The sequence below is a fragment of the Dysidea avara genome, chromosome 10, assembly GCF_963678975.1.
Source record: "Dysidea avara chromosome 10, odDysAvar1.4, whole genome shotgun sequence".
In the NCBI taxonomy this organism is placed as follows: domain Eukaryota; kingdom Metazoa; phylum Porifera; class Demospongiae; order Dictyoceratida; family Dysideidae; genus Dysidea; species Dysidea avara.
Window position 1 is genome coordinate 29094808 of NC_089281.1, and position 26322 is coordinate 29121129.

Below are 26322 nucleotides of genomic sequence, written 5' to 3' on the forward strand. Positions count from 1 at the left end.
ATTATATCCCTAGCCTATATATTATAGGTTGCCATCACCTGCAGGGCTATGTATACTATTATACTTGCATATTGTGCCAGTTATGTGGCTACCAGCAGGGCTCCACTGTACCATTGTATACATAACTTTGTGTACTTATGATCAATTGATTAGTTGTATTGATCAGGCACACAACCTTGATCATGCATCCCATTGTCAGCAATGTGCCTCTAATACTTGACCTAGCTTGCATATAGCTGAGTAGTAGAGCCTGATGTATAAAAGCTGGATATAAATGCTACCAACTATACACCTTACTTAGTTTAAACCCATTTTAGATAAGAAAGTGAAGCTACAGTTTTATAGGTATACATACGAACAGCAAATTAATAAACAAAAATAAGAGTTCAACATAGACTCTTGATAAAAACATAGGTTGGTGGGACAGGTTAAGGCAATTGTGGCAATGAACTTTATGAAGCATACAGACATGTATTGGCAAGTTCATAGTAAACTATGTGACTTGCTATATAGAGCACAATATTGTAGTTGGGCTATGAGGAAGTGCTAAGTGATTTGAAAAATTTCAAATAATGGTGTGCGTATATTGCAACATGTACAATGAGGTAAGAGTGCTTGAGGTTAGTGCAAGGGAATTCATAAGCATCTTTTAATTCACAACATAATATACAAATAAATGTATTATGTACAAACGTAACGTTAATAATTTAATATAATAATCTAGAAAATCATCACACTCATAATCTTGCTTTCTTTGTAGCAATTTCCTTAAGCTTTTCAGACTCTACAGGACCAGTTCTCTTTACCATACTATGAAACACTGACTGTTGTTTCTGCAGGAGGTTGAATGGTGTATCAAACTCTATCACTTTACCAGAAGATAAAACCTACAAATCAACAACATCTACACAATAACATCTACACAATTATTCACTATCATCCTAACCCACCAGTACTCTATCAGAGTCCATTATTGTTTCCAGTCGGTGAGCAATAGTAAGGATGGTACAATGGTTGAACTTCTTGCGGATCATCTCCTGAATTGTACCATCCGTTCTGCACTCAATACATGTCATCATCATACAGCTCTCACTTCTCATAACATCTTAGTAACTCACATTAGGTCAACATTTGCAGTTGCTTCATCAATCACAAGGATCTTGTTCTGCCTCAATAGTGCTCTTGCTAGACACACCAACTGTCTCTGACCCACACTAAAGTTAGAACCACCTTCGGACACTTGTGATTCTAACCCATTCTCCAAATTACTTATCACTTCCTTCAGTTGTACCTGAATGTAATGATTAGCTACAATTGTTATATCATCTCATCAAACCTCTTCCAATGCATCCCATAGTTGGTGATCTTTAAGTTCATTGAATGGGTCCAAGTTATACCTCACAGTTCCACTGAACAGTACTGGGTCCTGTATCATACACACACTAGTCTAAATCTCACTACAATATATACAACACATCACCTGTGGAATAATTGACATCTTTTTACGAAGATCATGTAGTCCTATGTCTGTTATTTGTATTCCATCAATTTCAAACACTCCTTCTGGTTCTGCTAATCTGAACAATGCTGACAACAATGAAGACTTGCCAGCTCCAGTCCTACCCACAATACCAACCTAATATATAATGTATACACACAACTTGTCACAGTCTAATAGTAATTAGTTATCAACCTTTTCACATGATTCAGTTTTAAAAGATATTGATTTCAACACATAGGGATAATCAATGGCGTATTTAAATTTAGTGTTCTGAAATTCAATCACTCCTTTGTCAGGCCATTGAAGAGGAGGAGCTTTGTCATGTGGAATAGTTTCCAGTTCTGCTTCACTTTCTAGTTGACCATAAGCCATGACCCTCTCCACTGATATCAGCTTAAATCAAATATACTCCATGCAATCAAATAACTAACAGTTAACAGTTCACTTACCAAATTCTCTACTTCAGCACTAACACGAACACAATACTGAAACATTCCAGTTAAAGTGATAGTATAGGCTAGTGAGAGACCTACAAGGCCAGGATCAAGACCTAAGGAAAGAAAAAATGTGCTAATTCTTGAACTTGATTCTAACCGATCTCTCTATATGTCGTTTGACTTGTTTGTAGCTCAACTCTCTACGAGGAGACTTCTAATGTAACTGAACTCTCTACAGGGTAAATTGTTTGTAGCTTGAAGTGACACTTTTGTAGCTGAACTCTATACAGAGTGGCTTATAACAGAGTTAAAATTCTGTGACATACCTGAACTCTTCAATAAAGTAATAATTATTTCTTAGCTGACTGCTCTATTAGGGTGACTTCACTATTAGAGTATCTCGATCTTAAACTTTCTACATGTAGTTGGTTTCTGTATTATAACTCAATGGCATTCTTCCAAACCACTGAAGGACTTTTCTAAGATGACTAATCCATCTATACACCGATTTTCAATAAGTGGTTTGTCTAGTAGGTGTGGCAAATGGCCATTTTTTATTAGCAAATCTTGATGGCACACTGTTGGTTTTTGCACTGTATCTTCATAGTCTTTAGCTTGATTTGTTACAAACCACAAAAGGTTTGATGTTCAATAGTTAATCTGTCCACATACTGATTTTCAGCTTCTTCCCATTAGTGGTTTATCCTGTAGGCATGACAACATATTGGTGTTATTTTCGTGAATAGATGCTAATAACTCCTAGACTGTTTATCGTATTTGAGCCAAACTTGGTACCAAGATGCACCTTTAAACCCTCCGTCAGTGTGCCAAATTTCAAGGCAATTGGATAACTCATTTGTGTTTTATGGCAGCTTATGTTGCAAGTGTGCAGAAAATGTATATATATATATATATATACAAGTATAAGAAAAATAGGAATTTTAAATTAGAGTAGGGACAGTGTATAGTACTGCAATGAAAAGCAGTAAAACAAGCTGGATCGGAGTAGTATGTAATGTCCAAATAAATCAATAAGTAGTGAATATCCCTACTGTGCTACACAAAATGCACAGTAGGGATATTCACTTCTTATTGTTTATTTGGACATTTTGTACTACTCCGATCCAGCTTGTTTCAGTACTTTTTATTGCAGTACTATACACTGTCCCTACTCTAATTTAAAATTCCCATTTTTTTCTTATACTTGTTTGTGAACTTTTTTTACAAGCTCATGACTACCATATACCCTGGAAACCAGTCACAATATTATTATAATAAAGTTAATCACAGTGCTATATATTATGCAAGCAATCAACTAGCACATGTGTACCACTTTTATGTGACTGGGCCTGTGAATATAGGGCATGTGGACACAAATTACACCCTGCTACATAACATCTCATATCTCAGTATTCAGATAGAATATTTTCATTCTGTAACTCGTAGTTTAAAGCCAACTAAATGTTTAATAATAAGTGCTGAAAATTTCATGGACAAGTAATAATGGAGTAGCTACAAAGTTATGACATATCAAAGTTTGAAAAAGTAAGTAATCTTTATGTACCCACAATCCCCACATGCCCTATTTTCACATGCCCTATTTTCACATGCCCTATTTTCACAGGCCCGGTCACATATAAATTGCTAAACTGTAGTACACTGTAAGTTGGATTCACGTAACTAAACATAGTGTTGGTCACAGCAAAGAAATGTGTTTAGCTTGGCATTTAGAAACACAAGCAACTCTGCCAGTTGTACAATAGATATACCACTCGAATGCAACATGGCTATATGTGCAAACAATTAAGACTTGCCAATTAAGGGGTGTGGCAGCTGTTTCCATCGCCCTTACTGTAAGAGATAAAGACTCACGATCAAAATGGCTGCCACGCCCCTTAATTAGCAAGTTGTTTAATCACTCACACTTGCGTGTATACAGTACGTGGTAGCTACATTCTATCATAGATTATAAAAAAATTCAGGCAAAGCACCATTCACCAAAGTTTTTCTTTCGCCAATTTTACAATAGTGGGTTTTCGCCAAACTTTTTACTGCCAAACTTTTTTTACCGCCAAACTTTTTTACTATACAGTATCAACTGCCAACTTCGAAAACCACTGAGCCACGTGTGTTCAAATAGTTTGATGCAATGTACACAAATAGATGGAACCCCTACTGTAGTTTATTAACAATATCAGCGGAGAATCTTGACTGATGGCCATGCTAAAGAAGGATAAAAGGTAACACAGTAGTGCACTCATTGTATGTTTATCAATATACCAAAGGTTTTTTCTTAAGCAAACTAGAAACACTTCTGTGAAAGAATTAGGGCTGTAGCTGTAGCCAGTTTTCCGCTACACTTGACTGAAGACGTCAGGCAGGCATGCAGTAGAAAATTCCTCTAAATAATATATATATATATTTTTAAATTCTGTGGCAACTTGACAGAAACATTTTGGGTCGATCTGAAGACCCTTTTGGGCTTAATTTTACACAACCAATACTGTCATGATTTGTGAGGAAAAATTGAGGCAGGTTTATGGGTTATATTATATCACGGGCCATGTCCACACCTTCACCGTCCCTACTATACAGTACAGTTGTACTGTATGATTAAAAATTAAGCCAATTTTTGAAGTCTCATATCTCAGGAATGCTTTGCTCAAATTTGGTATATGGATTACTGATGGTGGAGGACATTTCCACAGAAATAAAATCATCTTGTTTCTTAAAGGCAGCATGAAACTACATCACATTCTCTTTGTCAATATACTCATGGTGTGGCATGCCAACTTCTTGGGCCACATGACATGCTACTGTGTGTCTTGATATGGCAAACTACTATTTAGTGATTTGCTTAAAATAAGAAAAATTTAAATTGGCAAAATGCTCATAGACCTTTGGCATTGCGTATGAAGTTGTACATGTTGTAATTTAAGCCAATTATAGCTGACAAAAGTACAAAGGAAAAGTGCGTCGCACTATCCATATTGAGCACTGTGCTGAAATATCCACTTCACGGCTAGCCATCAGCCAAGCTAAGTCAGTTAGTTACAAAAACTAAATGCTGCTGTGTTTATTGCCACAAAATGGTTTATAAAGCTCACTGACAAATCTGAGGGACAAACTAGCTATGTCTGGCTGATATAAAATGCTCCACAACAATCATTAATAAGCACATGTCATGCACGTAACTGGCATAGCTGAGTCATGCTAACTATAGCTCAAACTTCAAGGGATAGCTTAACCTAGTTCATTGTATGCACTTCATGTGTCTTATGTTTAAAAGAATTAGAAGCCAAATAGAAGAGAGCATTTAGCATGCAGGATGCTAAACATTACAAGTGTTATGAATTTTAAGTTCAATCAGGGATCACTGACAGACTGAAGTAGGTACTGAAAGTCCACTAGTATACCTGCAAATGTAAGCAACCTTTAGCTCTTTTATTTCTATGACCCTGTGTATTGCTTTTGAGCCTTGCATAAACCTCCACCATCCTTAGTATCCAACTAAAAGCAAAGACTGAAAAACTTTAGAAATACACTAAACTAAAAAATAACATTCAATTACATTTAGTATGCAGTTGAACACATTGGTTACTTACTGTCAGCCAAGGGAACTGCGCTAAACACCACAAAAACAAGAAATGTTGCACTGATAAGGTCAATTCTCATCCCAAACCATCGATTGGTAGCAATATACAAGTACCATCCTTTGGTGTGTTCATTGAGGTAATAGTGTAGGTTATTAGAAAACTTCTCCTCCTCCTTATAAGCTCTAATAGTAGACAGGCCTTGAATAGTGGATGAGATGTGTGAATATAATGGACTACGAGCTGTGGACAACAAATTCATATGACATTCCTGATTATTCATGTTAACACATGTTACCAAGTGCCTCCAGTCTCTTAATATTCCTTGATGTATGTAAGAAGAACCATCGAAACATTAACTGTACCACAACAATGATGATAGCAGGAATAAACAACCAGTAGTTGGCCACACATGCAACCAGCATGATAGATGTGAACCTCAGAAGTAGCTATATATATATATAAAGAAAATATATACATTAACCTATTGTATTACTTCTTAACAGGACACACGGCGTGCAGCCAAGGAAAGCCAGGCACATGACAGACAAGTATACAGGAACCAAGAAAACATGATTTTCACACATTTGCACCTTATGATCAGTAATAGCTAAACAAAAATTTCCCATTTTCTCTGTGAAACATTCCTCAGGGTGAGACATCTTTTGTACCAAATTTGAGCTAAATTGGTGTTACGGTAGCTGTCTTTGAGATATGCACCTTCAAAGTTTGTCTTATTTTCTTTGTATTCTTTTGTTAATTTTTTCTTTTCACACCACTTACAATCATTGTTATAACTCACAGAAGCATTACTGAATTCTTTTTTTAAAATTTGGAGGGTAAAAATACATACTTCAAGTTTGTGTACAGATTGGTGAAAGTGGTGCAAAGTTATTTGAAAATTGTAAGTGTGATTTTTGCAAGGTAAACTACTGACAGAAAATCGGTATGCAGGTAGGCTGACCATCATAGCAGAGGACCATTTGTGATTTAAAAGTGTTAAGAGTAAAGAGATATAAAAAGCAAAAACCAAACATATGTAAAACAAGTGGAATAGAGACACTCTAATAGAACAGTCGCCAAGAAGTAAAGAAAGACATACAAAAAATGTTGAAAGGAGACCTCAACACCTAAATCCTTTACCATCCCTACCACTGCTGTCGGTTGCACACCTCACATAATTTCTACCTTATAAATGGAAGTTCTAGTTTATTACACCAATATAATTTCATAGATCTATCCATGGAAATTGAACATTCTACGAGCGTTGTATCAGAAAAAATGTGCGCTCTATTAGAGTATTACACAATTCTTAAATAGTGACTATATATACCAAACATACACGGGTCATGTGATTGAGATACTCTAATAGAGCAGTTGGCCTTGCTACAATTTGTTGTCACATGTACCAGCTAAACCACTTATCAGTGCAAACTATAGTTGTATTTTCTTGCATGTGTCAGGTAACTATTAAGGCATAAACCTTCAGTAATGTAATTTTAATTATCATCAATGAGTTATAATGTAAAAATCAACTATACATGCATGTTCCAAGCACGCTTTGAGATCCTTTACAGAGCAGTTATATACATGTGACATTCATCAACTAACATGAAGTAAATAATAACAAAAAATTAATTTCAAAATAGTACTTAAAATCCAGTTCTTTTGTTTACTTGTAACAAAAGCCAGCATCATTGCTATGCAAATACAAAAACTGACATCTAATCCAAACAGCCACGCTATGAAAAAGGGTGCGGCTTTTCAAAACTATGCTAGTATGAAAAAGACATGATATTAAAGGTGGCAGCCAAGAAATGGCTGCAATGATATTATGTCTGTAATGTTACAAAATATCATTGGGCTGCCACCTTTGATATCACACCTAGCCTATTTTTAGAAGGCTGCACCCTTTTTCATACCTTGGCTGCTTCGGATTATAATATACTAACTGTGAATAATTCATTGAAGTGATATGGCAGTAGGTCATCCATAAATCCGATATCTTTAGAAAATCTGTTTAGTACTCGTCCTAGTGGCAAAGATTTGAATGTGTAAATCAGACTATTGTACATTCATGTCGAGCTGATCCTAAAAAATATTATAATTGAAATCCCAAAATTTGGCTCATTTGTAGTACTATTTGATCCACTATAAACATTTCAAAATCTTTTCATGATACTGTAATTATTTATAAACCATCAAAGTTTTCACCATACATTTCCTATTAGGAGGCCACAAAGTGCATTACCTACATAAGCAGAAGATCTTATTGGGCACATTATAAGTACATATTGTGCAATAGTCATCCTATAAAGTGCTCAAGCAGATCAAGATACTCTAATAGAGCAGTCACCCTAATACAACAGTCAAGCAAGCATTGTTAAATAAACAGCTAACACAAAATTTCTGGAAAAGGGAAGATAGGGGGATTCCCCTTGAGTTATCATGCATGCTGGGTGTGCAAAGCACACCTACTAAGTATAAAAATGGAACTCTAGCAATCTTCCTCCTATAGTATGGGCTCTTTCAAAACTTGTGATCAAGCTAAATCACACGTGTCTGCTCTTCACTGCTTTACTGTTAATGCTAATTATCTAAATATGTTGTTTCTCTGAACCTTTTCTTTGTAAACCGTTTTCTCAGGAATCAGCTCAGTGTGTAACAAAATGAAAAATAAATCAATACACCACATACACCACATACCAACTGGGTTTGTGTCAAAAAACAATACTGGAGCTCTCAAAATACTTCTAAACATTTTGTTGTGTAAATTACGTGATGCAGAAATACAGAATAAATAATTAAGAATGGTCTTGGAGAAGACAAGTACAATAGCCGCAAACACAATTCCACCATAAATACCAATCCTTTGGTTAGTAGTCAAATCATATGAATCACTATCTGATGAATTGTCACTGTCCACACCACATGAATCACCTCCACTTGCCCTGCCATAAAATACCACATGCTCCATGGTTAACTGTATATAGCTAGAAACTGTATGATACATCTTAATTCTGGAATAACAAAAGCAATTGGCCTGCCAGGTTTTAGGATAATTTTTTTGCTAACTTATATATGTGCCCAAATCTGCAAGAATTCCACAAGTTCACATGAGACAGTAAAATGTATTTAACAAGAAATACTTCAACAATTTATCCACAATGCTTATAGCACCTGTTTTGCAATGAGGAAGGTGCTAACAGCAAAAAGCTTGGTATCATCGTGCTTGTTAAAGTAAGAGGAGTTTGAAAATCATTTGTTCTGAGTCAGTGCTCCCAAGGAGATGCAGTTAGGATATGAGCATTAGTTGAATGTGTGGTGTACTCTTGCCCTTTTAGTTTTCAACCTCACCCAGGCCGTAAAAAGGATCCCTATGAAACAACTTACCTAGCAATGGATTCACCTGTTAATGGGGAATATGATGGTGCAAGTTATAAAACTGCATTTGTAAATTATGACCATTTAATTAAGCACTTGTTCCCTCGTTATCACTGTACAAATTAAATCTTTCCATTGTTACCATTTTGTAGTGCTGTAGCTTCTAAGCTCTCAGCTTCTAGGCATGAAACTTCAGCTAACCATTCCAAATGGAAATTCAAAAATGTGCAAGCAAACAAGTGGGTGTTTTGCAGATCTCATCATATATGCGTGTCCTTACCAATTGGACAGCCACCAATCAGCTGTTACTATATTCAACTGAAAGATAAAAGACTAATAATCACAAAGACATGTTCCAATCACAATGCTTGCGTACCTCAGCTAATAAGAATATACATACGAAAAATAAAAGGAACAGGCTCCCTGCTCCTTCTCGCAGGTATAAATAATATGTCTTGCTAGAAATAGTTCCATGAGCTCTTTCCTCTTCTGGTACAATGTTGAGTTTGGTCTTTAAGAAACAGGATCTTATATGCAGCAAATATGAGCCTTAAGACTATACCTCTTCAGTTTTCTCTGTAGCACCATCATCAGGTAATGACACTAAAGAGAACATGGATGGTGTGGTGTATAGTGACACCTCATCCAGTACTGGCAAATAATTTTGATCATGTTCACCCTCGGAGTGTTTTGATCTAACACGTCTTCTTGCCTTCTCCACTGGTAACAATTGTGCATGACTTGACCTTCTCTCAGTTCCTTCATCTGTTTCTTCTGTTACATCATCACACTCCTCTACTACAATATCTAGGACAGTGGGTAAATCTGTTGATTTTCTTTTTTTATCCTCTACATCATCAAATAGTTCAGTAGGGTCAACACCACTTGATGTTAACTCCTCATAATTTCCATATCCTTGTACACACCCCTACTTAACATGTAAATAACAACATTATCATCACTTTGTCTAGCTCAACACACAAACCTCCTTCAGTACTAGAATACGATCTGCATGTTCTGCATATTGTAACTGATGGGTCACTAAGATCACCAACTTATCAGCTAACACTCCACATATACACCTTATAATCATAACACCACTAACATCTACAATCCATTACTACATTAAACATTCTATACCCATCAAACAGGTGTCTGCTCACTGCAGCATCTACTGCACTCAGAGGATCATCCAACAACATGATGTCACTATCCCTGTACACAGCCCTACACACAACATATTACACCATCACTGCATGGTCTACACACACCTGGCAAGGTTCACTCTAGCCTTTTGACCACCACTAAGGTTCACTCCTCGTTCTCCTATCAAAGTCTCATCACCAAATGGCATCTCATCAATGTCCTACAGTATACCATATTTGTGATTCAAAGATTAAGGACTATAACCTTCGTTAAACTGCAACAATCCACTACCCTGTCATACCAAGCCTCATCATAATCTTGTCCAAATAAAATATTTTCTTTTATTGTTCCAGAAAATATCCATGGATCCTGACTTGCATAAGATACACTACCCTCAATGTCTACTGACCCATCCAATGCTTCTAGTTCTCTCAGTAGACACTGCAGTATTGATGACTATAGTAGTAGTAAAGTATGATGGAGATCAGTTAGAGTAGTCAACTAGTAGACAACACACCTTTCCTGATCCCACTGGACCAACTACTGCCAGTAACCTGTTTGACTATATCATCATCTTATAATCTCACTTGACTGACTGTCTACCAACTAAACACCTCACCTGATCTACACTGAAGTTGATGTCTTTTAAAACAACTTTCTCTATATCCTACAACCATACACACATGAAGATACTGTATATGTTGTTAAACTCTAACATGTGTCCAGGATGCTGTTAGATTATTGACTATGATCCTGGGAGTTACTCCATTGGACAATGACCCATGTCCACTATCATTAGTGACTTCTTCATTGATCAACTTAAGAGGAGGCATCACATTAGAGGAACATGATCTACTAGTTGTCTCCACTGGTTTTGTACTTTTACCAGTTATTGCCTTATCCAGTTCTGGTAGTAATAGTAGTTTCTATAAAAAGTAAAAGGCACATGATTACAGTTATGCACATAGCCAAACAATTGTTCACCTGTATCCGTTGCACAGCTATCCTCATTTCTTGTAAGCCCAACATCATAAAGACAAAAAAATGGACAAAAAAAAGTCTTGAAAAAGATATCAGTGAAATAAAAGTGAACACGTTCTTTGCAGTTAAGGTATTCCCAGTTCCAGTATAAATGGAAAAAGTCACAAAGTTTATGACGTTGATAGAAACAATAAAAAATGCAAAGTTGAATGCCCGAACCATACTAGCTCGTGTAACTAATTTACTTTCCTCCCTAAATCAAAATAATAAATACATTAATTCACATAATAGATAACCAGGGGTTAATCTAGGGGGGGCACAGGCCCCCTCTGGGTTAGCTATTGCCTCCCCTAGGTTTATACCTAAAGCCTTGAGAAATGGAAAGGTTTAATTGATCCCAAAGTTGTATAATCCAATGGTCAATATTCAATGGCATCACAGTAAAATTTCACGAAAATTGAGTATATTTACACCTAAATTTCAAAATTTTCCTGGGGGAGCATGCCCCCAGACCCCCCTAGAATCCGAAGCGACTTACTTCGCCCCCTCTAGGTTTATATTCTCGGTTGAGCCCTGATAACTACTAACTTTCTGATCTTCTTCACATATTCATGGAATGCCCACTCCCAGGCATACATCTTGATCAGTCTCATACCACTGATGATCTCATTCATCACTCTCACTCTCTTGTCTGTCACTTTAGCTGACTTTAGCCTACATATGTAGCCACACAGTTATAAATAAAAGAGTTAAGGATATTTATACACACCTCCACTTTGCATACAAACGAGTCACTGTATATTGGATTGGAGGTTGGAGTAATATTATTCCTAAAGCTGCCAAAGAGCTTGGTCCCACTTCTCTCCATAGCAAGTAAGCAACAATGGGTAGAAATAGTGGAACAACCCAAATTTCATGAACAAACATGAAACTCTGCACACAAAAGAAACAACATGACAAAATCATTTAATTATACTGAAAAAGAGCTAAGGTGTGTCTTTATATCCACATTAATGCTTTCTGACTAAAATGAACACAATCATGTTGCAATCAGGCAGCTAGCTTGTACTGATTGCTACTTAGTGATTAATTGATTAAATTCATTTAATAATTCAAATGTTTGAATTGAATACTATTGATTTAAACGCAACAATTCTCAAATATTACAAGTATAAGGAAAACTAGGCATAGGAAAAAAGTAGGGAAACAAGGGAGGTCACCTACACATGCAGATATACTAGTGAACACTTAAACCCTACTTCAGTCTATACCATGGCTAAATTATGGATTAAATGTTCACTAGTATATCTACAGTGTAGACGACCTCACTTGTTTCCCTACCTTTTTTTCTATGATACTTGTTTGTTTACTTTTTTGTAACATTATTACGACTGGTGAACCCACGCATACCGCATCAAAAGAAAGGACGGTGCCAGAAGTAATGTTTTGTCTGAACGTGCACTCCAGCTATCAATTACTGACTCAAAAGTGAACAGGCCATTATGCTTTGCTTTCAGCCATGTTCAGCCCGTTACACTACAAATGAAGAACAGCAACAGAAGTGCCTCTGCAATCAATCCAATCACCACAAAAAATACAGATGATTTGCAAGCCCCAACTCTGCAATCAATCTAGTTACTATGGAAAATATGGATGATTCCTGTTTACAAACATAGGGAAGCCATCATGCTACCACAAATCAACACTTTGGGCTGTCAGCAAAAAGAAATAGAACACAAAGGAGAACAAAGGTAAGTCCATGATGCATACATTGTATGTACTGCGGTATGCCAAAAGGCACATCTCAGGACAAAGCGATGCCAAACAGTGAAAAAATCAAGTCTGTAGCCTTAGACATTGTTATTGAGTTCCACTTGCCTGAAGACATCAGGCAGGCAGGCTAGGCAGGCAGGCAGGCTAGGCAGGCAGGCAGGCTAGGCAGGCAGGCTAGGCAGGCTAGGCAGGCAGGCATGCTAGGCAGGCTAGGCAGGCAGGCAGGCTAGGCAGGCTAGGCAGGCTAGGCAGGCTAGGCAGGCTAGGCAGGCAGGCAGGCAGGCAGGCAGGCAGGCAGGCAGGCAAGCAGGCAGGCAGGCAGGCAGGCAGGCAGGCAGGCAGGCAGGCAGTTAGTAAAAAATTTCATTGAATATATATTTTAAATTTCATAATCTATTCGAAGCATTAAGGGTCATACTGAAAGCACTTTTGGGCTTGGTTATACCTAACCAATAATGCCAAGGCACCAGGATGGTGTGGTTTTTGGGTGATATTTTTGCTAGAAAAATCCAAACTTTTATGGTCCCTAATATACAGTACCATCATACCGTATGATACCTTTTGCTATGCAAAATTATGAGCCAGCACTCAGTGCTGCATTTCGTTATGAATGAACTGTCACGTCAACTGATAACTAATTATCGAACAGTTCAGTAGTGCTGTCGACCCAATATTGAGCAGTGCCTGCCTATAAAAACCATCCTAGAAACATTGTAAGGGGCAAAAAGTATTTCTATGGAAGAGTTTTAGTGTATCTAAAGTCTAACCCTCTAACTGTCATAACTGCCATTAGGCAGGTCGATCTAATAACTTACGTGCTAAGTACGATTTCGACTTTTGCTACGGCTTGTTTGTGCGTTTAATAATGCAGTGTGCTTACCCTGAAATCCTCACGCCCACAGAGTCCCAGTTACTGGGATAAACAGATCCCTCGCAGATTATTGTGCGAAAGTTACAAAATTCCGGAAAATGTCTCATCATGAAAGAAGACTAGTTTTTTAGTTGTTTGAGTTGTTAACTGTGTCTATCATAAAGACGGAATGAAAGAAGATGATCTGTAACAATGGGGACAGGTAAAAGCTACTTTTTCAAGACATGCCATGGTGACCATGCATTAATTTCTTTACGCATGTGCATTGGGCATGACAGTGGGAAACTCAAAGAAAGCAGACCTGATGTGAATCCCTCCATGAGGTAATGCCTTAGAACAGTATTAGAACAAACTTACCAGTGGCATGTGCCTTTTGGGGTTCCAACGAGTGTTTGCCCTCTGCACCTTGTGTTTCCTTTTATTGTCCTCTTCTTCATGCTAGGAAACCATATCGAAGCGCTAATTTGCGTATCAACACTTACCGGTAGACAGTTGGTAGACAATGTAGCTACATGCACGATAGGACCTTTTACAAACTAGCTGGACCAATAACAATTGAGCAACTTGCCTAGTACAGCTGGACCAATAACAATCGAGGGACATGTCTATTAATGATCTAGCTGTAGTGATTAACCATTAAATACACGCTTTTAATTGGTAGCATGGTGAAAGATATGTCATGACCATGCCCCTTAAATATAGTGCATATAGTCCAGTTGGCTGAGATACTCTAATAAAGCAGTCACCCAAATACAACAGCCATGTTCAATATTCTAATAAAGCAGTCACCCAAATACAACAGCCATGTTCAATATTCTAATAAAGCAATCACTGGTGCATAATAATTATCATAGCTATAGCAAAAACAAAACAAACTAGTACATTTAATTTAAAAATGAAGTAGGGATTCAAGTGATAAAAAGTAGTGAAACAAGAGTATAACAACATAGCTCTGTGGGGAAATCCCAACTTTGGCATTGAACAATTGTTATAACATGCCAATGTAGGGATTTTCCCAGAATTATGGTGTAATACCATCATTAACATATTGTTTCGCTACTTTTTATTGCTTAGATTCCTACTTCATTTTTAAATCAACAATTTTTAATGTACTAGTCTTTGTATCATACAAGTCCAACAACATTAGTTTTCCACTACACATCATGATGTACAGCATATTGGAAAACCTTGTCAGAGATGTGCCACACTGTTGTTAAGTAGGCACAACAATAAAACCAATTAATACCATACGATTTTGACAAAAGGAAAATTTGATGAATCCACACTTTATCAGTATTGACAAATTAATATTTGATGACAGTCAAGAAATCATAATACTTTTAGGGGCGCTTATGGATGTTTGATGAATTTAACTGATTCATCAAATTTGTCCAAGTTTTTCTTTTGTCAAAATCTCCTGTTGTACAGTATATGCATACATCCTTAAGAAGTTCGTTAATGTCATGCAAGCAAACAGATGCACAATTCAATGAATCAACTTCTATTTGCATATAATTGTTTATAACTGGAGGTGCAAATAGTTTATGTAGTATTATCACATTATATTATGTCCATGATTTCATTCTGATCTTATTTTCAAGATATATCTGCTGTGACCTAAGCACTGATACAGTTAATCCTAGATGGATCGACCATGAACAGAAATAAACGGAACAAAGGTTAAGATAACCATATCCGCAAAGGAACAATGGAAAAAGTCAGCACATTTACTGGTGGTATAAAGTTCACCAAACATAGTACTTATAAAGAAAAATAATGTTTTCAAATTCTGCATGTTTCAGTTTCACTATTTCCAACATCTACCTCAATCTAACCATTTAAAAATGGAACCTGTGTTAACAGTCACCTGAATTAAGTGGTCACCTTTTTGGAGAACAGTCATTTTTACTGGTTATAAATGAAGTCTGCATTAAGCAGTCACTTGTCTAACATGTATAGCAACAAGAATTCACTATAAGCGCTAATAATAAATGTTTTAGGTTTAAGGAAGAAAATCCATCCCTCCTGGAGGAAGACTGAGTGTGGCCCCGGCTAGACATTGGGTGATCTGCAGTTCGAATCCTGGGGTTGGAGGGATTTTTTTCCTTACTTTGGCCCCTTTTCTGTTACACCTTATTCAGTTAGTAAGTCAAGTCACTAGGTCTAAGTCCTCGTAGGTTAGGTAATCCTAAGGCTGCAGCACATGTTGCTGTCAGACCTTCAGTGCTGGTCACTGTAATGTGCTAATAATAATAATAATAATAATAATAATCACTGTCCTGATACAAGAGAAGAGATGACTGGCTCTTTGTGTTGTGGCACCCAAGGCACTTATCAGAATTGCGGTAGTCTTTGCTGTCTTCGTGGAGTACAATATATAGAATCTCTCTGAGTGTTCAATATACAGCGGTGTTTATAAAAGCATACAAAACCTAAACTTTGTCAACAGAAAACAGAAAATGTACATTTTGATGAATGCGTTAAGTTTGTACAATTCAATGTGTGTGTAAATTACAAAGTAATATGACAAACTATCAAGATGTGTTAAATGTTTAAGTGATATACAAACATTAAAATTGGTATATAACTACTAAGAGTCCTAGTGTAAATAAGTTTCATTACCCATTCTTCTGGTTCTCATATTTTAGCTTGTGCTGATGTTAATTCTGGTAGTACAGCTGTAAAATATAGTCCTTCAGCTTTGGTATGATTTAGTTTAGGTGAAAAGTTTGTTGATCTACTTGAATTCTTTCATCGTGTATTGTTTTTGTAAGCACTACCAAGTCCCACCACTTATGTGCTATGCAGTACATTGTACACTAGATTTGGAAGTAATATTCATGACCCCTTTTCAATTCAAGTTTGCCATTTTTATTCAGGTTAAGCAGAATGTCTTGGAGCTACTGGAAGCTTCTTCTAGGGTTTGGTCCTTGATTGAATATGGGTTTTTGAATTCAACAAATCCCTCAGGTGGATCTTCTTGGGGATCAAAGGCTATTCCTTTGGAACTTACTGCCAGCCATGGATTGTCAGTGTTAATAACTAGACCACTGCCAGTGACTATAAAGTCACTGCTGTACTTGTACCTTCTGTTGGTAAGTGTGATAGCCTTGTTTTGATGTGCTTGTTGAAGTCTGTAATGCACGTACTGTTGTACAATAATCTGCCTTGAATTTATGGTGGCTACCAAAGCAGTGCAGTGTTACATTTAAGATATTTTCCTGCAGTTGCTTTGCTGCCTCCTTTCTATCCATTTTAATGTTTGTACCCTGTTTACTGTGCATAGCAATTGCACATCGAACTACTGAAGCTAATTGCTTTCATTGGACCTCAGTTAGTTTGGTTCTTCACTTATATTGTGACTTGTCCTCTTCACTAATGTAGACCAGAAGCACTTCACTGCATGGTTTGCACACCCTTCTTTAGTGATAGCGAATGTACAGTTTTTAAAAATTTCTTTCTTCAAGGTTGAAAAGACGGCACTGTCTCCATCCCCTATAATTTAAGACCATGCTGTTCCTCAGATTTACAAAAGCCCTCAACAATTGTCACATTCCATTGCTGTACCTTCCCAATTTTTGAAACAGTCATGTTCCTTGTCAATTCCCTTGGCACAAACAGAGCAAAATTTATTTCTAACTTCTAGAAGAGCAACTTCTTTGTCTCTTTTACCAACACTGTATTGCATGAGTGTTTATGAGACCGTTTGCACTATCTCCCATCAACAATGACAGGTATCTGGTCATAACATTGCTCTTTTGTGATAGCTATTTGCTTTTCCTCTCTCCCTGCAGAAGTCATCGACTCCACTAACAAGGACCACCAACATTTAGTGTGATTGTTTGGTTATTACTGGAATACCAAGGATCTCCACCTGTAGCCATTCGTCCCCATACTGTGGCCAAATTGTTAGTCCATTATTTTTTTGCCTTTAGGTTTTGTTAATAAGGCAAATGCAAGTTCTTTTCCACAACCAAACTGACAGCCTAACATTGAAGTCAAGCCTTTGTGGTATGTTTCCCTCACAATTGTAACAGAAACATCCTTTGATAGTGCCAAGTTGAGCATGTTATGCTATGCCTTTAATGTGTTTAAGTGCAGGTTGATTATTCACCATCTTCAATGCAGTTAGCTGGTGTCACTGAACTACTACTAGAAAATTTGATGGCTGAACTGGAGTACTTGTCTGCACAGGTTGGTCACTATGTACCAGAGTCTGTGTATGTGCCCTGTAAAATATTATTGGTAACGGAAATGCTACACAGCAATGCTTATACTATCTCTTCTTCTTTTTGTAGAAGACATGCCGATGGTTGTTGCAGTGATGCTGTCAATTTTGCTCATTTCCCATGTTATCAAATATGTAGCTAACACATCTCCATATTTTTAAAACACCTTGCTTATATATCAAATTTGTTTCATCATTTCAGGATATAGTACACATAGAATCAGCCGTACTGTTTGACCCAAGCAACAATAGATTTTGCAAAAATATTCATCCATTGTTGTGGGCATTGCCACAGATGCCATTACCAAAGACATTTGATATGTTGGTTATAACTTTTTTTGCTTTGCATGGTTATTTATAAGGATCACTGTATTTAACTGTGTGAAAATGATGATCAAACAATAGCTCGCCTAGCAGCTGCTACTTGTTTACATGCAATGATTACGCAACAAGGGATTTGGTGGTCAGTGACACTACTCTTCAAACCACAATGCGATACCTGAGCACTTCTGCATCAGGTTTCTTCTCCATGTATTTCAAAAACAGTTGGTAAGGAATTGTAGTCCATGAAGTCCATGAACGGTTTCAGTAACCAGTTCTAGAAGTAGCTGGCTACCCAGCAGAACGGCACCTGTGGCGAATGTTTTCCATGACACTTTTGGTGAGCGGATTTGTAATTTGCGTGAAAATTGCTCTTACGAAAAGAGTCTCTGATGTAAGTTCAACACTGGTGGATGCCTCGCAATCTATCATTTAGAGCAGTAGAGGTGGGAAGTTAGTGATCTTCTTTGCCAGGAGTAGATGGCAAATCTCATATTTATAACTGTGAATTCATAGTACTATAGCTCAGTAGGAGAACACAATTGAAACTTAAGACTCATGAACAGAGAAACAAATGTTCTTTCAAGTAGTTATAAGAAAAGCAGTGTAGTACGCAGTTACTCCAAGATAGAGATGCTATTTTAAGAGCAGGCATTTTCCCGTGCTTCATGTGCTTCTGGTATACTGTTACCTTAAAGTAAAATGGTCGGCACAAGCCTCTAATAGCTAATAGAAATTACCCTTTTACAACAGTCATAGCCACTAAAACGCTGCCAACCATTCTATGCAGATTTTTCTCTATAACAGCCACCCGCATATAAAAGCCAAAACTTTATGGCTGGAAGATGACTGTTACACACATGCAGGTTCCACTGTGCCTACTTTCAAATCTTCTATAGCATAAATATCCCATTTTTGGTTTTCTACATTGTCTGCAGTTTGCTTAGTCAAGTGTATGCATAGTCACTTTATTTTCTACCTTGTACTCATAGACTTTCTGCCTCATACTCACCTTACCCTTTGTGTAAACCAATATATCAAATCAATACTATAGATAGTTAAATTATACAACAGCTACGTATGCACTGTTGTCCAAGTACACATAAAGCAGTATGTCATGCACTCACTTATACTAAATAAAACATGTTAAATTTAATAAACAATGTCCACCACTAAAATTTGATTGACCCACCAAATCAAATCTCTGCACATCATTTGAAGTGAGATTGATAATATATCCAATGGATAATCTTCCAATGATGGTGTGACTAAGTTTCAATACCTATAGCATGGATAATAAACAATCATATGTAGTCAAAATCAATCTCAATACCTTATTATAAATGGCTCCAGTTGTTATGATCCTCATTTGCATCCCCATGTTCTGGGCCAAGTAATAAGCCCATGCATGTGTGATACCTGTGCACACCATTATTACAACCATCCCTGTAGCATACAAATAAGCATCTCTGGTAGCATCATCAATTTCCTCCAGTTTAGATGTAATAGAATCATTTCTACTGCTCATATTTCTCAGTAAAGTTAGTTGATCTTCCAGTGTCCTCTTCATACAAAAGTATTCTGACAAGTATCCAACTATTACACTTTGGCCAATTAAAAGTGCAAACTACACAGAACAACAGTATCAACTAAATCACTGGTGCTTTGCAGTAAAAAAAAGATAATGATACATCTACTGTGAACTTCATAGCAAGTGTGTTGTGTGAGGGAGATAAAAAATGGGTAAAGAGAATTTACTTAAACACTACTCTGTATAGTAACTCGTGGTACTATACAATCCAAACTAGTATTAAGAAATTATTCAATTAGAATGTGCTGTAGCCGGTGCATTATAGTGTACATTGAGAAATGGGATTTACTAGTTTGAATACAGGGATATTGAAAACTAACACCAAGCTGCTCAGATAATCATGAGACTTAATAATTTATAAACAATTGTAAATTTGCAAATCTTTATCGTAAAGATGGTCCTATTTAAATGGCCTCTAAAAGCAAAACAATACATTACACGAATTTTAAAAAAAAAATTGATTTGTTGTCACGATAAACCACTCAGTTAAAAACAGTGTGTCATAGCTAGTTCAATATTTTGTGATTAACAACTTTGATGTTAGTTAAATCCCAGTGGGAATTAGTAAAACGCGGAATACGGAATAACGAAATAAGCAAAACTTATCTTTTGTAGATTGTACAAATAGTTAATGCTCTATAGTAATTATACTTTATTTACCTTGTAACAGCTCTGCATGGCGCACCACGGCGATGGATAGAACAGCAGCTGGCGAGCATTAAATGGGACGAGCACACAACCAATCACCCTAGAACGATCTACCTTTGCTAAACTTACTTACCTACACTCTTGATTCAAACCTGAAGAGTTTTGTAAACCATTTAAAGACACACAACCACTGAACTTCCCTACTGAACTCTAGTGTGACTCTAATAAATTTGGTCTATGCACATGAAGGGCAGCTAGTTTAACCTAACTAGGTTTTGGCGTTTTGTAGCTATATCAACTAAGGAGTATAGATAAGTAAGTTTAGCGAAGGTAAATCGTTCTAGGGTGATTGGTTGTGTGCTCGTCCCATTTAATGCTTGCCCAGCTGCTGTTTATCCATCGCTGTGGCGTGCCATGTAGAGCTATTGTAAGGTGTAAATAAAGTACGATTGCTATAGAGCATTAACTATTTGTACAATCTGCAAAAGATAAGTTTTACTTATTCGTTATTCTGCAATTCCACGTTTTACTAACTCCCACCATGAGTAGGTTATCAACCCACAAAGGCCGAGGTGTTGATAACAGATATCCTACGAGTGCAGGTGTGGTTTAACTGGCTTCCATCCCACACTTTTTGAAGCACCTGACTTCATAAACAATGTCACAGTGACAATTACTAAATTAAGGTGTTGATGCCTTCTATCCCACACTTTGAAGCATTTGACTTCATAAAGTACAACAATGGGGCTAAGTTAAGTTGTGTATGGTTTCCATTTTGCTGTGCTTGCAGTTTTATATAATATGGCTTCATGTTTCCTTTGATCCAACTGAATGTGTAAATCAACCTGTCTTTGACATTTAAGGATTCTGGGATTTAACTTCCATTCCTTGGTTTTAACTCAGTCCTACTCATTACTTTGATGTAGGGCTTCAGTGGGATAGAAGGCAAAAAAAATAGTGCATAACAACAAGCAAGAGTTCATAATATAAAAAGAGAGGAGAGTGTCCTCTGGTATAGCCTGTACAAATGCATAGTGCGAAGCATTCCCGTTTATTTACTTTATTTCTCGTATGTTGATTTAACACATGAGGTGACAATAAAAACCCAGACTCATGCAGAGTTGTATCAATTAACAACTAATATCAAAGTGAGAATATGGAAGGCACACCTAAGAGACCTGTTTCAAAGAGCACCCGTGATTTGTTTACCAGAAGTGATGCTTCCTCCATTAATATGGGCCATTCCAACCTCAATTTCAACGTAGAACAATTGTGAACTAGTTATTCAGTGTCTACTTCGCCAGTGAAACCTGTCATGACGGAGCCAACTACACCTATGACTACACCCACAAGATTTCTGAAGTTGTCTGCTGTGTTAAATGAAAGCCATGTTGGTAGTGATACGGATAATGCTGCAGAAGTTGGTGAGGAAACTGTACACACACGGACAGAATTTTTGCCAGTTAAACCTGTCCTTGAGCCTGTACAAGTGTCAATGGATGATAGTAATAATTCTACCTCTAATTCTCACCCAGCTACAGTTTGCACAAACCAGACTGATGAAGATGCTGTACCTTTGCCACCTCTTAGCTGTTTTCAAGAAATTATAACTAGAAACTATCCTGAACTGAGTGGCACATTATTAGTGGCTTCGGATGGAACTACTCAGCTGCAAATAACACATGTTAGTTCATAACCACCCGCCTGCTGGGTATGTGCATTGTGTCAGAGTTATTTTTCACCAACACCTACTGGGTATCATTATGATCTGCTAGTACTCCTTGTATCAGTAGACAACGGAGTGATTACAAGTGATCAAGAATTCATTCGGGTGTGCAAGAGGCTACTGCAATCTAATGGCTTTGTAACAAGTCAATATGCCACCATTTCAGAGAGTTGATTCTATTGGGTGCTTACGTTGGTACAAACTTCCAAAGAATGCAACTATTAAGGAACAAGCCTCTAATGAAGTTTTGTGCTCATCTTGCAAACGATTTCTGAGAATTCTGGAGAACCAAAAGGAAAGGTCAGCCCAAGTTAGCCCTGGAAAAAAAAAATTCAACACCAGGCAGCAAATTCTAATTATCCCAACAAGTACTTATCACCTGCAAGTTCTGCAGTAAGGAAAAGAAATGCACAGACCGAGAGAACAAAGGCCATCAATTACTACCCAAATACTTTAAGTTAGGAGTAACAGTGGATGATACCGTATAGCTGGTAATTTTTGAAAGGTTTTTATTTTCGGATATTTCGAAGAGGCCCTTCTCTTCGAAAATAGATTCCCATGTCCAGTTGTTTTTTGAAAATAATTCCCACAAGTGAAAGCAACGATCCATGCAACTTTTGCCAATTCGCTTGTACATTCCTCGAGTTTTAGCTCAGCATTGCTGATGATGATAGGTAAACCGTATCATTACTGTGTCAATAACCAGAAAACAGGTGATCCATAATGGGAATCGATGCTAGAATTCATAGTAGAATCTATGGTAGATAGCTAGCTACGATCGAGCGTGATCAAGCCAGTGAATTTACTCCACTTGAGACTCCCTCAGTCTTCTCTCCATTGCACAGGGATGGGGATTATTCCATAAGTAAGTCAGTTTTTGGCAAACATTCACGCATCTTCATAATTGGTGACACGAATTTCCGTTTATTTGAAATCCATCCGGACTTCGAAATATGCACTCTTCAAAATCAAAATCCTCCAAAATTCAGATATTGCTTCTTGTGCAAAATTTTCTGTTTCGAAAATAACCAGCTATACGGTACACAACATGATGACATGTGCAAGATAATTGCAGTGTTAGAGGATGAGCATGGGGACCAATTTGAAGAGGTATACAAGGAAGCTGGTGGCTTTGGAGTGGCAGACTCTCTGAAGAAAATCTGGAGAAAAGACAGACAGCGACATGAATTCTACTCCGATCAACTGTGTTGTAAATCAATTGGCTATTCTGTAACTAAGTATGTTTTAATGTAGGTACTGGGAAATGAGGTAACTGATGGAGCTTAGCTACTATTCAAATTGGTAAAAGATTGAGTGCCTCAATATGTGTGTTGTGTGTACGTGTATGTGTGTGATAAAACATTCTCTTTTCCAACAGCTCTTGCAGTGTACATTAGAAGCCTATGGAGCTTTGAAAAGCCTTAGTATTCTCCAGTTACCTGCAAGAAGGACCCTCCAAGCATATACTGGTTGTTTTCTACATGACAGTGGAGCGTCTTGGGGAAGTATATCTAAGCAGGTGGAGCAGTTTAAGTCAACGTGTAAAGCTACAGGAAAGTTGGTTCCCATGGCTGATGGAACGTTGTACCAACTATTTGACAAGGATAAGGCAGCAGAGCAAACTGCTTATATAACGCAGTTTTTGTGGAGGGATTCAATGTCTTTCTATGACATACGTACTGTAGTTGGACCTTATTACACTAACTCAGAAACATTTTCTGCAAAGACTATTCATGCCTGTGTGTTTGAAACTATCCATCTCTTTCAGATATGTTCATCTACTGTATTACTTTAGTATACTTCTATACAGGTACATAGATTCGTAACTAGCCTCCTAGTATGTGATGGAGCTGCACCCAACTTGACTGTGGTGAAAAGCACACATGGTTATAGTGGGACGTATGGTACCAACCAAGCTTTTAGTGATGAGTACCAAGTAAAGCCGTGCTTCGTCAAAACATTCAACTCACCACACCTAATTCATTGGTTGATCTGTCCAAGTCATCAGGTATTAAATATTGCTATTGTGTTAATTTTATGCTTTAAATTAGCTAAAGAATATGATCAATGCTCTGCATTCATCTCAGGAAAATGGGACTAGGAATTTTACTCGCGATGCAAATCATTTTGGGTGACAGGCAATTGTGGACATGCTTGAACAAAAATGTGCACGTGTAAGGAATGATAACGCCCGGATGATCCCCAAGCTGCATGAAGCCTACATCATTCGAGACTCTTGGATCAAGCTAAACGTAGCACCAGCCAAGATCATGCAGGTAGAACAGAACAGGTCTTGCTATAGCTGGGTGTATGTTAATATCTCAAAATTAAACAATAGACCATACAAATGCCTTGCTATTTTTAGCAGCAAGAACAAGTACTTGGAGAGCTGTGTCATTACGTGAATCAGCAACCTCCTCTGGCAGATGCTCCACAAGTTGAACTGACCCTGAAATATCTGGAGGCATGTTGTAAAATTTTTGAGAAAGGGTTGTTGAGCCATGATTGGGTGACTGACACAAACTGTGATATTGTGAAGTCTACAAGGGAGGGGTATGACCTTTTCCTCAAGTGGCACCATTCCCTTACTGAAGCAGGTAAACCACAACCTATATCAAAACCATAGTTATTAATGTTGAAATTTTCAGTTAAGCTCAATCCACCCCAGCCCAGTGAATTCCTTGCCTGGCAAAGTAAGGTACACATATACCATATAGCGGGTTATTTTCGAAACAGAAATTTTCGCACAAGAAGCAAAATCTGAATTTCAAAAGATTTTAATTTCAAAAAGTGCATATTTCGAAGTCCAGATAGATTTCAAATAAACGGAAATCTATGTCACAAATTATGAAGATGTGTGAATGTTTGCCGAAAAGTGATTTACTGATGGAATAATCCCCATCCCTGTGTACTGGAGAGAAGACTAAGGGAGTCTTGAGTGGAGTGAATTCACTGGCACGATCACGCTCAATCATAGCTAGCTATCCTACCATAGATTCTAGAGCAGACGACATCAATTCCCATTCTGGAACCTGTTTTCTGGTTATTGGTACAGTAATGATACAGTTTACCCATTATTATCAGCAATACTGAGCTAAAACTTGAAGAACACACGAACGAATTGCCAAAAGTTGGATGATTGCTTTCACTTGTGGGAATTTATTTTCGAAAAAAAAACTGGACGTGGGAATTTATTTTTGAAGAGAAGGGCCTCTTCAAAATATCCGAAAATAAAAACCTTTCAAAAAATTACCAACTATACGGTAGGAAGAGTGTTAACTTTCATGTTTATTTTAACAGCTTGGGATTTACTCAGGATCTGTGTTACGGATTTGACTCATTCTGTGTTTACTTTTTAAACAAGTATCCAGACCGATTTGTTTCACCTTTACGGGAGTCCGGAAGTTCAGCCAGTATAAGAGATCAACTACTGGCAAGCTGCCAACTATGCCATCTCATGACCCAATTGATCAAGCAGACCATATCTGCCCATCAAAGTGGCAGTAGGTATAGAGATTTGTCTCTTGACACCTGCGAGAGTGACATTACCCTGGAAAGGAAAAAAATATGCAAAAAAAGGCTTGATTAATTAGTTTTGTATTTCATATTCTCTACATTATGACAAAATTAATTCTCAATATTAAAGTAGCTATGAATTTGTTTTACTCTTAGTGTTTATGTGCTGTGTCAACAAGGTATCTCGTAAGTTTTGTCCAGACACTGATGCAGTGCCTCTCTTCATTGCAGTGGTAACTTTGAAGAAGCTTAAGAATTTTTGGATTCTGGTGTTCATAAGTTTTGTCACAAATTCAGTGAACACATTATCCAAAGCAGATGGCTTGAAACAATCCGTCAAAGCAGCTTCGAAACAGTTCACAAAACTTTTCTTTAAGCTTAGTTCCGCTGTTAATAAACTTGGTGGTTTCCTGTATAAGAGAAGGTCCATACTTTTGCAACATCCACGTCCTGTAGAAATGGGACCAATTCTTCACGGGGAAAGTACATAAATCCACAATCTCTATACTGTAAGTACATAGGAACTTTATCTTTATCCTTGTTATTTAATGCCTGTAAAATGTGGATCTCCTCAGATATTTTCTCCTTGTGTTTGGTCAGTTCAGA

General features: G+C 37.3%; 1 protein-coding gene across 1 annotated transcript in view; it reads right to left on the bottom strand.

The window, feature by feature from the left end:
- Positions 1–635: 635 nt before the first annotated feature.
- The window catches only part of LOC136268432 (ATP-binding cassette sub-family C member 4-like), a 30273-nt gene continuing 4586 nt past the window's right edge, over positions 636–26322 (bottom strand). The window contains exons 4-29 of the mRNA XM_066063774.1: positions 19569–19862; positions 19428–19517; positions 11812–11975; positions 11631–11756; positions 11046–11295; positions 10778–10987; positions 10681–10728; positions 10579–10623; positions 10326–10517; positions 10187–10281; positions 10056–10142; positions 9901–9997; positions 9478–9843; positions 9292–9426; positions 9196–9233; positions 8238–8482; positions 7484–7563; positions 5830–5980; positions 5544–5774; positions 1951–2051; positions 1694–1894; positions 1481–1636; positions 1337–1426; positions 1119–1291; positions 951–1056; positions 636–887 (exon numbers count right to left, since the gene is read on the bottom strand). Of these exons, the coding sequence (XP_065919846.1) occupies positions 738–887; positions 951–1056; positions 1119–1291; positions 1337–1426; positions 1481–1636; positions 1694–1894; positions 1951–2051; positions 5544–5774; positions 5830–5980; positions 7484–7563; positions 8238–8482; positions 9196–9233; positions 9292–9426; positions 9478–9843; positions 9901–9997; positions 10056–10142; positions 10187–10281; positions 10326–10517; positions 10579–10623; positions 10681–10728; positions 10778–10987; positions 11046–11295; positions 11631–11756; positions 11812–11975; positions 19428–19517; positions 19569–19862 (3921 nt within the window). The 3' untranslated portion in view covers positions 636–737. The remainder of the gene's footprint in view (positions 888–950; positions 1057–1118; positions 1292–1336; positions 1427–1480; positions 1637–1693; positions 1895–1950; positions 2052–5543; positions 5775–5829; positions 5981–7483; positions 7564–8237; positions 8483–9195; positions 9234–9291; positions 9427–9477; positions 9844–9900; positions 9998–10055; positions 10143–10186; positions 10282–10325; positions 10518–10578; positions 10624–10680; positions 10729–10777; positions 10988–11045; positions 11296–11630; positions 11757–11811; positions 11976–19427; positions 19518–19568; positions 19863–26322) is intronic.